The sequence below is a fragment of the Corvus hawaiiensis genome, chromosome 1 (assembly GCF_020740725.1).
Source record: "Corvus hawaiiensis isolate bCorHaw1 chromosome 1, bCorHaw1.pri.cur, whole genome shotgun sequence".
NCBI lineage: Eukaryota > Metazoa > Chordata > Aves > Passeriformes > Corvidae > Corvus > Corvus hawaiiensis.
The window spans coordinates 68,784,921-68,797,996 of NC_063213.1; the positions used below are offsets into that span (position 1 = coordinate 68,784,921).

Below are 13,076 nucleotides of genomic sequence, written 5' to 3' on the forward strand. Positions count from 1 at the left end.
ATACAACTCTAGCTGATAGGAAAAAATGCATTTTCCTCTAGAACTTTTTTGAAAGTCTTGAATATGAATATTCTAACCTGGTGGCCCCTCCCCTTGTGATCTGTTTTGCCTGCACAGATTATGTACCACAATCATCCTCTTCTATCTTTGTGTGTATGCTAGTGGCCAACAACTTGTAATAGCCATTGTGTTCTGCAGTGTGATGCCTGTGACCGTGATGTGACCTATAAATACTTTGTATTTGTTGACAGTCACAAAGACAAGATGCCAACATGTTTGGAAAGATGTCTTGGAAAGATGACTTAACTTTTAGCGTGTTGTGATACTGGTAAATGCAAAGTGGTGCTTAGAAAAACGTTGCTTGGCCAGGTTTATTTTGAAAGCTCGAACCTGTGTACTTAAAAAGCAAGTATGTTTGTGTGATGTTTCATCTTCTTTTCATTTAGCAGAGCACAAAGATTTTTTTTCTTTTTTTTGGTCAGGCATGACGTAAGTAAACATTTTGAAATAAAATATATAAGTCCGCAAGCAGTTATTATTTTATGAAGTACCTGGATTGTGATTTCGTTTTTCATTAATAGTTGTTGTTTCAGACTTTGCTTCTTGTAGACTTCATTTTTATGAGGACACATTAGGCTTTTGATTGTGTTTCAGGGAGGAAAAGAGAGAAACTCTTTGAAGGTGGAGTATTGGGACAAAGACTGCTTTCTCCTTAGTTTTTACTATTATGTGGCAGCTCTGTAGTCTCTTAACATTGGCAGGTAGTGCCCATTGCCTGAGAGTCTGTGGTAATGTTTTGGCCCTGGTCTTGTTCTCGTATTAACCCCCAACCACTCTTTCTGAGAAATTTTCTGCTGATGTGCATCTGTTGCCTTGTGTAGCCATCCACCTGCAGTGGCTTTGGTCTGAAGCCATTGCACTGAGTCTATTGCCCATCGAAGACATTCTTTTGGTTTAATTGGTAATTAATTGTGTGACAGATGCATGTAAGTAGGGATCACAAAAGGTGTTTTGAATGTGCATATGTATGACTGCCCTGAGTGAATATTCAACTCTACACTTTGCGTCCTGCTGCCACGAGGTCGCTGGACAAGTCTTTGCAGAAGATAAAATTGAAGGTGTTCTCTATTCAAATTTCAGCGCACTTGGATGATAAAAGCAAAATGCCATGTTGCATCTTTCAGCCATTTTTCAGTATCTGCTTTCAAAGAATTGGTGAAAAGAATAATGAGTTGTGAAATGTAGTTTAAGACTTAAATGATGTTTCTTAATGAATACTACTGCATTAGGAGTTAGACTTTTCCATCAGGTCTATAGGAGCTCTCTGCGTGTACTGTATCCAAAATTGCTTTCCTATTCTGTTTCTCTGGAGAGTTAGCTTGGTACCATCTCACTGAAAGGTCCCCTTTCTTTGTGTGACTTGTTCGGCCTTTCTGAATGGAATCAGTTGCAAACTCTATCTGTCAAAATCAGTACTGCTGTATTCCCTCCTCCTCAGTGCTAATGCTCATCCAGTTCCCTGGAGAGCTGATGAAGCTCACTAACCTGGAAAAAAAGCCCAAAACAAGAAAAAAATGAAGTTAACTCTTGTTAACTTCTGTCAAGTTCCCAAGCTGGACTGGCTCAGATGGGGCCGAACATCAGACTGACTGTGCTGGTCTAAAGCGGGCAGAGGGAGTGTTTGTGCCTGCCAGGGTGGCAAAATTGCAACAGCTCCCCTTCACATTGGCTTCAGCTTGTTGCAGTTCCTTTGTGCCCCTTTGGGTAAGTAATCATCCGTAAGGTACAGCCATCACTTCACTTGCCAGTCTGCTTTTCATCTCTCACACTGGCTGCAGATAGTACTTATTTTAGGATAATGTTGTAAAGTTTTATGAAGACAACCATGTATTTGCTGCCACTGGCTTTTCTAGGTGTGCCTTCAAATGGTACAGGTTTTGGGGTACAGGGCTTGGTGTGTTATGCTTGTTGAACTGAAAATACGCTCCATTAGAGTGGCTGATTAGCAGACCAGTTGGTTTATCAACCAGAAGATCTCTGGAGCAGTGCGCTGTGAAAAAAACCCGTACAGATACATGTCTGAATGAACAAGCTATTCTCATGCGTGTGTCTTTACTATGTTTATGTCTTTACTTTGCTTACACACACTACATTACTTCCAGAAGGGCTTCGTTTTTCACTTGCAACAATATTGCAGTTCTTATGGTAGTTCTAGCTTTTAATGCATTCTCAGAAACTGTTGAAATATAGAGTGTTGAGGTGCTGAATTGACACTGCTCACAACTGTTGCTGCATATAAAAAGCTGTTGTTTAAAAGAAAAAAACACACACACATATAAAAAAAAAAAAGCCTTCCAGTTTGTTTATATCTTGACTTAACACTTTTTACATAATTTTAGAGAATTTGAATGTTGGTAAAATATTTCCCTGGCACCTCTCAATGGGGAAGAAAGGATATTTTACAGGCATTATAGTATTGGGTTTGAGCTTTGAATTGAGCTCATCCTTATTTTAAATAATACATTGAATCTCAGTGTAACTTTGGTAAAGAATAGTGCCAGGTTATAGAGCTGGTCTTTGAAGTGTGTTTAGAGATATATGGATTTAGCTGTAGAATTAAGATTGTGTTAAAGCCTATGTAAAATAACTTCCTTTGGGTGGTTACACTCATAAAGGTTTTAAAAATTGTAGAAGGTAGAGACAGTGCAACTTTCTGATTATAGATAAAAATTGGTTGGTTTTCTGTGTACATATCTTTTCTTTCTCAACAACTGTTGGATGTAATTAGAGGAAAAGAGAGAAAATGGAACAATTAACACACCATATGTACAAAAAAAACCTGCTCCAGTCTGTAGGTGCTGTACTGAACAAGAATCTGGTTTTGTCCCATCTATCTTTTTTATGTAGATAGCATTTACTCATTTGTATTGCGTTTTGAAAGACTTGTACCCACTAATAGATACTTGCTGTTGTTGTTGTTTTTTCTTTTAAGCTAAATATATATATGTTAGTTTCTGTATCTCTTGGAAACATGTCCTTTCTTTCAGAAAATATTATATGTTTTGCACAGTTTAACCCTACATATGTATATGGGATGATTTGAAATCTATCCATTATCAAGCAACAGAATTACACTATATATTAATGATTTGGGGTTGTTTCTTTTCTAGAAGAAATAATCAGCTTCCTCTTCATGTCTTGCTAGGACAACAGCTGCAGATGAGATTGAGCTTCCATATTTAATACATTCTATTAACTTCACACATCCAAACATACACTCCCTCACTCCCTCACGCACCCCTGTGTCACATTATAGGTGAACAGGCCCTAATTAAAAGCACGTACCATCTGCTGGGGTGCGGCAGCAGAGTGGCACTCCACAGCCATCCTGATTCCTGTGATTGAAATGTGTTATTTATGAGCTCAAAGACAAAATACACTGCTTGGCTGGTGAAAGCTGCAATAGGAGCTGCATAGCACCATCTAATGGAACGGAGTGCCACTGGCTAGTCATGTTTCTTCTTCCTCTCTCCTCAGTCTCCTCCCCCAATAATTTTATTTTTCAATCTTGGCCTTGGATTTTTTATGATACTGTTTCAGACAATTTTGTCTCTTGTGTTCCACTTCTATACAAGATTGGAAAGGGTTGTTGAAACATTAAACTAATTGGGGGGGGTGGTTTGCAGCCTTTTGTTTCCTTCCAGTGCTACACACAGGGTTTTACTTTCTGTAGCAAAAGTGATACTGATGTGATGTGGTGGTACAGAATTGGAACACTATCGAGATAGATGAGCAAGATCAGTTTACTGCATGTCTCCTGCCCCTCCCAAAGACCCATGTAATGAAAGTATCCACTGCTCAGTCTGAAAAATTTATTTTAATATGGAAATTGGTCCTATTTGGGGGGGAGGGAAGGGCAGATGACAGTATACTACAGACTATGTGAAAGTTCTTTACTGTGTTGGAAAGAAAGGGCAGAATTTGGAGAGAGCTGCAGCTTTGGACCTTCCTCTCTGGAAGCAGAGATCTCTTCCAGCTTGCAGAAATAGTGTCCTGTAATTGCTTCTTAGTGGGGAAATGGATGAGGAGGTGTTGGACTGAGGGGTGAAATACACCTTGTCAGGAGAGGAAAAGGGTGACAGGGAAGGAGTCCTTTTTGTGTTGATTGGTCCATCAGTCTACCTTTGTTGACTGCTAAATTACAGCACTGCATCTAGTAGATATGTATGTTGTATTTAGTGTCTAGCTCAATGACCTTTAGAATATGCAGGTTGAGAATAGTCACGCAGATTCAAAATAATCTGGGAAATTTTCTGGTCCTTAGCCATTCTGTTACGTTCTTAAGATTTGCCATATCTATGCTGGGCATCCAACAGTATGGTTTCAGCAATAACAAGTGGTGAAGACTGAGCTGATACTTGAAATATGAAATTTTTCTACAGTAACCTCCAATACAACCACATTTTTTAAAATGAAAGGGTCTGGTCACTACTTCATCTCAGGCAACACAAAACCCTGAACAAAAAGATTTATGTCTAAAACTGAGCAATATATGTATATATTTATAGGTGTGTGTGTGCATTTTATTTTTTATGTCAGCATGTTTTAAAGAATGTTGAAATGTCATAAACCCCGGCACATCTATGAATATATGTCTTCTTATTGTTTGTGTTTAGAACATATGCCATCAGAAGGATAAGAGATGCCTTTAGAGAAAACAAGACCATAGAGGACTCTGAAAAAATAGAAGAGCTACTGAATAAAGCCAAAGCAAACCTAGAGGTTATTCAACGGCAGGTATGTTTATTTCTCTCATTATTTAATAGGAGCTTTCCACTACTCATTTAACTGTCTTATGCCACTAGAGATGGGAAAAATAGATCCTTGCTCAAAACATCTCTAAATGAACATCAGTTTTTGTCTGAGTTTGTTCTTATTTCCATCATAGGTTCACAAGGGTAACTGTGACACTCACTCCAAATAGTCTCACCACCTTCTGTTTGTTTTTTCCCATCTCCAGATACAGCGTTAGAATAGTAACAGAACAAGAAAATCCTGAAGTGAATTAATTGAATGCTGGCTACATGTGCCCAAACAGGGTCATAGATTTTTCTTTGGAAGATTTGAGTCACTGGCAATATTTTTCTTCAACCTTGTCTGAGAAGCATTTATAGCATGTCTGTTCCTTCCACTAGTGACCACGTTATTAAGACATGAAGTAGACTTTGCTGAACTTTGGATACTTTTTAACTTCTCATTCATACCTAGTGTCTATGTACAGTGACCACTAAAAATTGGAAGAAAGTAAGTTTCTATACATGAGCTCTCTATGGGCACTTGCAGTGCTTAAGCTGTTCCTCCTTGCAAAATCTGCGCTTGCTGGCACCAATCAGAGCTCAGTAGTACTTTTATTAAACACTGAATGAATATGTGCACCTGCTCCTCCATGGTTTGTTTTAATATGAATCTTTAAACAACCAGCAGGTCAGTTAGATGGATTCTTATTTCAGTAGGGATCTGGGCCCTTTGTTTTGACAATTAAGTATGAGTACTTAGGTGCAAGTTAATTTTTTTGGAATTTCTTCTCCCAGGGACAGGTGTTGTTTTGTGCTACCATAGTTTTGCTATCTTTTTTTAATCCAAACACTGCTATTTTTTTATTTTAAGTGTTTCTCAAAGAAGCAATTTGGATTGGATTGTTGCAATGCAATTACATTTGAATGTTGGCGTGTTTTTTCTCAGATCTGTAGGTGATAATTGGCATTTTCAGCTCTTCTAATTCTTGTTTAAGATAAAGTCTTGCTAAATAAAAACTTTCCAGCTTTTTTCTCAGCAAAACATGGTTCTACTGATCCGAGTCCTAATAAGTCTGGAACAGATTTTAAAATAAAACTCCTCTTTCCGCTCTAAGTCCTGTGTAAACCCAGATTACCTTGTTTCTGTAGACCCTAAAAAAAAAGATACTATTTGTCTAAAACAGACTCTTGACAGGCCAGATTCTTGTCTAGGGTGGGGGTCTTGCCTTGCACCTTTTATGAAGTTTTCTTTTAGCCTAAAGGTTATCAGTCAGCATCTTTCTGTTATGCATTTGTTACTGTGTCAGTGGGACATAGCAGAATAATTCAGAATGGCCTCAGTTATTGCTAAGCCTGTAGGGTTTTGCATGTTTGCTTCAAACCTCAGCTATTTAAGGGGCTTTTCCAACATGAAAAACCAATTGCTAAAGTTGGTTCTAAATTGGATCACTATCATTCCATGTAAGAGTTTCAGAGAAAATATACTTGAAAAGCAAGGAATATTAAAGACATTAACACAACTTCACGTTTTTAATACTGCTAAAATAGTGAAACTTATGTTGAAATATCTCTTTAATGTTGCATTTCTAGATATTTCCCAGACAAAGTACAGTCATGCTGCATTCACTTTTGGAAGGGTTTATCTTACATGTTTTCAGGAGTAATGGATAATGAATGTTATTATACAGTAATATAATAGGTAATGGCACTTTTTAACAAAAAATAATCAAATAGAAGAAAATTATTTTACCAAGATAATTTTTTGACATGCATCCCTACAAGAGTTGATTGTTTGGGTAATAAAGATTTTTTGTCCTAAAAAATTGAGAACTGTTGTGCTTTGCAGAACAGTTATGTTTTGGTGTTGTCTCACTTCCATCTGTAAAGGAAGAGATAAGTGTTGTAAAAATAGCAACACTGTCTTAAAAGCTTTTCATCAGGACTATTAAAAATCTGAACATCTAAGTTCATATTAATATTTACTTGCTGTCAAATTTCATTATGCTCTGTAGAAAAACATTCCTTCTCTCTCTTTAGTTGAAGATCTAAGTAATGAAGTCATCTGACATTATTAAGACTTTATATTTAAACCTAACCAAGCATAATATAAAGTGCTTTTATTTTTAAATGGAGAAACACTGAAGCAAACATGAGATCTAGCATACAGTTTTTTGCTAAGTTTGGGGTTTATTATGATGTGGTTCATCTTGGTATTGCTGACTTTTTCCTAGTATGTCAGTAGAAATTAAGTAAGATTCCTCTTTGCTGACAACTTTTTGTTACTCTAAAATCAAATTTATATTCACTTTACATTCTAATTTATGGTTAGTCAACAAAGTGACCATTCAAGTGTAAGGTTCATAAATAACTATTTGAATCAGCCTAGTGGGAAATGTGAAGCAGTGACAGATTACTGTCATTTTGTTCATGTCAGTCACTGTACAATTTGCTTGAGTGTTATAAAAGTATCCTTATAATGCTGAAAAGCATGGAGGAACATTCATCTCCACCTTAGTCCTCCTCTGCTTATTATTGGTTTTGATTTTAAAATAGCCTGGCTAAAGGAAGGAACAATTCAGATTCATTTTAAACAGTGTTTTTAAAGATTTTTGTGTGTGTTTACTGTGTAAACAACAAAATTTTGTGACGTCTTTCCTGTAGAGAAGGGTGTTGTGAGAAATGCATTGTCACAAGTAAGTTTGAAATAGAACGTTTTAAAAAGTTTTGAGGTGAAGTCTTGAAGTCATTTGAGGATTGTCATAACAGCCATTCCCCAGCTATGCTAATATGATTTCATTTGTGAGTTTCTAATACTATTGCAGTATGATGGTGGTAGGAGAATTTGCACTGAAATGTACTGCTGCTGCTGAAATTTAAGCTTTGCAAAAGCCGCTTTGAAGATTGGCTAATACTGAGTGGTTTGAAGTTTTTTTTATGCCATGCTGTCTCTCAGGTTTTGAACTGAAAATATAATAGTGAAGTTCAAAAGCTGTAGTAGACCTGTGTGCTCTGATTAAAGCCTTGTTTTAATTTATAGGATATCTCATTCTTACGTATTCCTCTGTAGTGCTTTCTCCTCAGTTTTATATTGTAGCTAGAAACTGCCAGTCATCTTGTTGTCCAGCTAAGAGGGATTATTTTGTTTTTCCTGGCAACTCTGAGCCTTTATTATCAATTTTACTGGTTTTAGCATCACACAACTACAGTACTCTTCAGTAAAAGAGTTTTAATATTTCACAGCTTTTTTTTGTCTCTTTAAATAATCCAAACTGATGAGAATCCTGGTTTGCACAAATCTTGGTCAGGGAGACAAGAGATGCACCATGAGTGTGCAGACAGTCAGGATGTGTGGGTCTGCTTCCTTTACAGATGGCTGGTCATCTGTGTTTTTTAAGGGAACACAAACTTTTCTTTTGAGTCTGAGATGCTTTTCTTCAGGCTTGACGTCTCTTACTGTTCCCTTCCAATGTGTAGAATGAAAGAATGTGGTGTTGAAGCATGAGACCTCAATTAGCCGGGTTCCGCTGATAATGATAAGTACTGAGTACTTGCAGCATTTTCCATGTTTGCAGCATGTTGTAAAGTACATTCTAATCCTTGAAACATTCATTGCTTGTAGTAACTTTAGCTCCATTTCTTTTAATGGAATGTTTCATGACTATGCCTTGATAAAAGCCCACATCATACTTAGTGTGAGATTTTGGTCTCATACTCTTACATTTCTCCATAGTCAAAATTACTAGAATGGTCTTGTTCTGAAACTTGTGCAAAGTAAGAACTATCCTTCTGGATCTTTTTTTTCAGCAAGCCAAGTTGCCAGTGCAGCTGTGTGTAGCCAAGTACTGTGCCTTCTTGAGATGTTCAGTAGCAGTATCTCATCTTAGCAATATTGTGAATTCGAGTAACACTTGAATGGAAGTGGAAATTAAACTGAATCAATGTACTAATACCGCACTCATATTATTATTGTTCATATTATTATGAATTGATGACAATATAGCCATAAGGAAACTTTCTGTTAATGAAAATAACATAAATATTAAAGCATGTTTAATAAATATTAGCAAGACAAGCAACTTCAATTATAGTTACTATTAAAAAATGAAAGGTAGAAGTACTACCCTAGTTTACTGAACCTGCTTTGAATTGATTGCTCATTCTTTGAGCAGCAAATATTCCAAAATTAGTAATTGTCAAGGTGTATGTACTTCTGGACTGAAAGCATTTTTTTGTTGCGTATTTGGAGGACTGGTACCAATTTACACAGTTGTGAGTTTGTATCTGAAGGAACTTACCAAACTTTTAAGAAATGTTCTGGGTATCTGAATAGGTTGTGCTTATACTGCAGAGCACTGTAGTAGGCAGGATGCCCTTTGCAGGAGAAGGTTGATTTTGAAAACTCTTGTTAGTATTAGTTTCAGGCTACAGGTCATATTTATATCAAATTTTAATGAATATGTAAGAAAGTTGCAAAATACTGTGTAATGTATTTCATTAAGTTGGCAGCAGTTTTGGGGCCAAGAGAAAAGAATAGCTGGAAAAGCTCTTTGAGTGCAAGGGACAGCACCACACTACTGTTCAGGAATGTGCATGGTATTGGCAACTCATGTTTTCCTGTTGGCAGACAATTCTGTTGAAGCTCTAATATGGTTTATTCTTACCAAGTTTGTAACTGCAAGGAAGTTTTAAAATCACAGATTATTTTACTGCTTTTCTTGAGAAGCTCTTTGAATTTTATCTCTTTTTTTTCCAGCTTCACAATGGCAAATACCATTTTCTCTACAAAAATACATATTTTTCTACCACAAAATTGTAGACTTACAGCTCTTAGATAAGAGGATTGTCCTTTGGAACTTTGCTGGGGTTTTCACTTGTGTCATGTATTTTTATTTATTACTGTTGGATGTCATTTTCCAGCCAGGACAGAGCTGACATTACACCCAGAGAACACTTCTTACCTCTCGAGCCATTTAGCTATAGTTAAAGCAAGTGTAGACAGAGTAAAGTTTTCAAATGCCTCATTCACAGCAGAAGAGCAGGAGGTGAGTGGCATAATCAAACAATGGACAAATATCCAGTAAAACAGTTTTATCAAGTCACTGCACGGTATCTATGAACTACCTATAGGCTTCTAAATCCTTGGATTGGCAGCTACAATGTAGAAAATGTTTGGCATGAGCCTCTTGCACTTCTCTTGCTCCTAGCCTGTTGTAGTACTGGGAGTAAGTTTTTAATTGCTTTACCCCATCATGAATTCCCACTTGTTTGGTTCCTTACCTGCAATTACCAAAATTATGCTGGAAGCTTGTGGCAAAGCCACAAATTGAATTCAAATCAGCTGACTTAGGGTTTAGAAGCCACTAGGGGCATTTTACTGTCTTTGTTGGGTTTTTTTTTATTTAATTTTTTTAAAATTTCAGAGCTCTTTGGGGTGATATTTTTAGATATTTTCTTTACCTTGAGGTTGTTTAAATCCTTTTGTATGTTCATGTTTGATTTACTTTACATGTGGTTTGAAAACTTCAAAGAGTTAAAAACAGTAGCCTGCCAGGAAGAATATGATTAAGAAAGCAACAGAAATCCTTAACATATATTAAAATTCAGTGCTCTTGACTTAGAAAGAGGCACAGATGCAGGCAAAGGAATGTATAACATAGGATGGATAATACCTGTCTTTTAGTAAACAAAAGAAAGCTTGAAATTGAAGTGGGGAAGCAGTAAATTCAGAGCTATACTGGTTTTATATTTCAGTAGGAGAGTAAATATATTCTATGTACAGTAAACATCCATAAGGTTTTAGGGGTTGAAAGGAGGAGGAACAAAGAAAAAGGTGTTGTAGGAGTGACTTTGAAAAAGGTTTGGTAAATTTAAACAGAAAACCACTGAATCGGAACTTGTCCTTTCACAGAACTTGTTAGCAGTGAGGTCTGCTTTGGCCAGCTTTTCCAAATACCTTTTTCATCTTGGTGTGTAGGCTAGCTTTGGAGATGTGCAACATTGGAACAGATGCCAAAAGCCCGGAGCTGTCATATCAGCTTAATTTCTGGCATCTGAGGGCGCAGGAAGTGTAATAGACATTTTACTCGTCTTCAGGTGGCATGGCTCTCCAGGTTACATCTGTGCGAGTCTCCAGAGCAGTGTTACTCCTTAGGCTTTCATTTAACTCTCCTGATGGAGAACAAGATTGTGTTTTCACAAGTGATTTGCTTCTGTTCATTCTGCTGACTAAAATACAAGTGGCAGGTTCTGTCTGCAGTATTAAATACCAAAGTAGACTGTGCATTGAAAGTAACCTTTAGACTGCCAGCAGAGGCGATTCAGAGGTAGAATGAGGCTTTGTCTTTCTGATGTAAGAGCTTAGGGTAAAACACAGCATTTGATGTATGCAGTAAAGTTTCCTAAAAATAAAGACTGTTGGGTGTGGGCCAATGCATTTAAAATACTGTAATTATCTGTCATAAAGAACTGTGATTATTTTTGTTGCATGTACTTAATGTCTAATCCAGTGAGGTTGGAACCTTATCATAAATAGTAGCAGTAGTTATATAATACATTCAGAGCTGTGAGCACCTGATGTTATGCACAGATGAGGGCTGTCTGAAGGACAGGAGAAGGACTTACTTTCTACTGAGCAATTCAGCGTGGCAGTATGTCACATCCAATAAAGCAAATGCTGGGTGTAAACTTCCACATGGAAAAGAGTAAGTTTTATCAGCCTGTCTGGTCAGTAGCTCCTTGAAACAATTAGGAACTCTAACCATTCTGTGCTGAAGAAAGCTCCAGAACCAAGGAAAGATCACATTTCAGGCAGATGTGTCCCTCTGCCATTTGCCCCTTTGTGCTTTGCTGTGTTTGGTGTCTCAAGAGCTTCAGCCCAGGGTGTAAATGATTATGGCCCTTAGGGGTGGCTGTTGCAACAAAACTTCAAGGAGGCTTTTCCGAATGAGGTAACAGCAAGTGTGTGTGTGTCTTAGTGCAAATAAAAAATACTGTCAAGAGAGGGAAAGTAGAAATAAGTTCTGTAGTTCTGATCACAGCTCAAATGACTTCTGCTGTTTCTAATCTGACTGTGTGATCTTGCTTTGATGCCTGTCAGTCTGGTTTGCAGTGGTGCCCATTGAGGGAGGGTTTGAAGATTGAGTTTCTCTCATTAAAGTGTATTAACCTTTGAGCAACTTCTTGTCTTTCTTGCTGTGTGATGTCTGCTGCAGAGCAGAACATTTGTGGAGGCTCTCTTTTTTACTGAATACAAAAAGGAGAAGTATGGCAATCCTGCATGTTATTTATGAAACGTATAACCTTTTGGAAGCCTTGTGTATGTATTGTGACTTATATTCACATCAGAATATTGATCTCTCATGAGAGTCCCTTCTCAGGGGACAAACCAGTTTTAAGTGCCGCTAGACCTTGAGGAAATTAGAGGGATTGTTGTTTTGAGGACTTCTAAAAAGGGAGAGAGACAAAAGTGCTGTTATTAAAACAGTGATCTCTTGATCTCTCATCGTTTGCTGGTTGGTTTTTAATCTGTTGTAGTTTTATTTCTTTTTTCCTTGGTGTGAAAACTTTCCATCCTGATTTTGTACTGCTTATTGAAAGGAGACACTGTCAGATTCATTGGCACTGCAACTGACCAGGCATGCTTCCCTCCAGGAGGAGCTTTGGCACATTTGCCTGGTGCCCCTGATCCCCACAACAGTGTTCTGCTGCCCTTGAACTGCAGTCTGTAATTCAGGATGACAATGTTGGTGTTGGCACCCTCACTATCTGACAAGTCACCTGCTCCCGTAGCAGTGGTACAGTGGGTTTTTTTAATGACATTTTCCCCAACCCCCCATGCTCAATCATCAGTCTCTCAGCATATTACAATTTCAGTTTTTCCATTTACAGCTAACAGAGGGAAGAGGAGGCATTTTAGCTCCTCCTTAAGCTACTTGCATTCTTTTCTGGCTTTTCAGATGAACATTGCTTCTCCCCACAGCACACTGAAAATATGTTTTAAATTTTTCCCCTGCCACTCTAAATCAGATGCCTTTTTTTTGTTTCTTCCACAGATAGTTTTTCAAGTCTAAAGAATTTACTCTTTTCTTCATTCTCAAGATAAGGGCAGTCTGCAAAGAGTTCCATTTGCCTTATTTGCTCCAAGAATCTGGTTTCATGAGTGCTTTTTATTTCCGCATCTTATTATCATTGTGCTTCTTCTGTTGGTTGTCACTAAAACTTTTCCATTTTTCCAGTTTCAAAGGTGACACTTGCTTTCTTATTTTAATATTGCGTGACAAA

The 13,076-nt window shown here is 37.4% G+C and overlaps 1 protein-coding gene across 1 annotated transcript in view; it reads left to right on the forward strand.

The window, feature by feature from the left end:
- Window positions 1-13,076, forward strand: part of LYRM4 (LYR motif containing 4) — an 85,588-nt gene that overhangs the window by 16,262 nt on the left and 56,250 nt on the right. Inside the window, exon 2 of the mRNA XM_048309911.1 lies at window positions 4,677-4,797. Within this exon, the coding sequence (XP_048165868.1) occupies window positions 4,677-4,797 (121 nt within the window). The remainder of the gene's footprint in view (window positions 1-4,676; window positions 4,798-13,076) is intronic.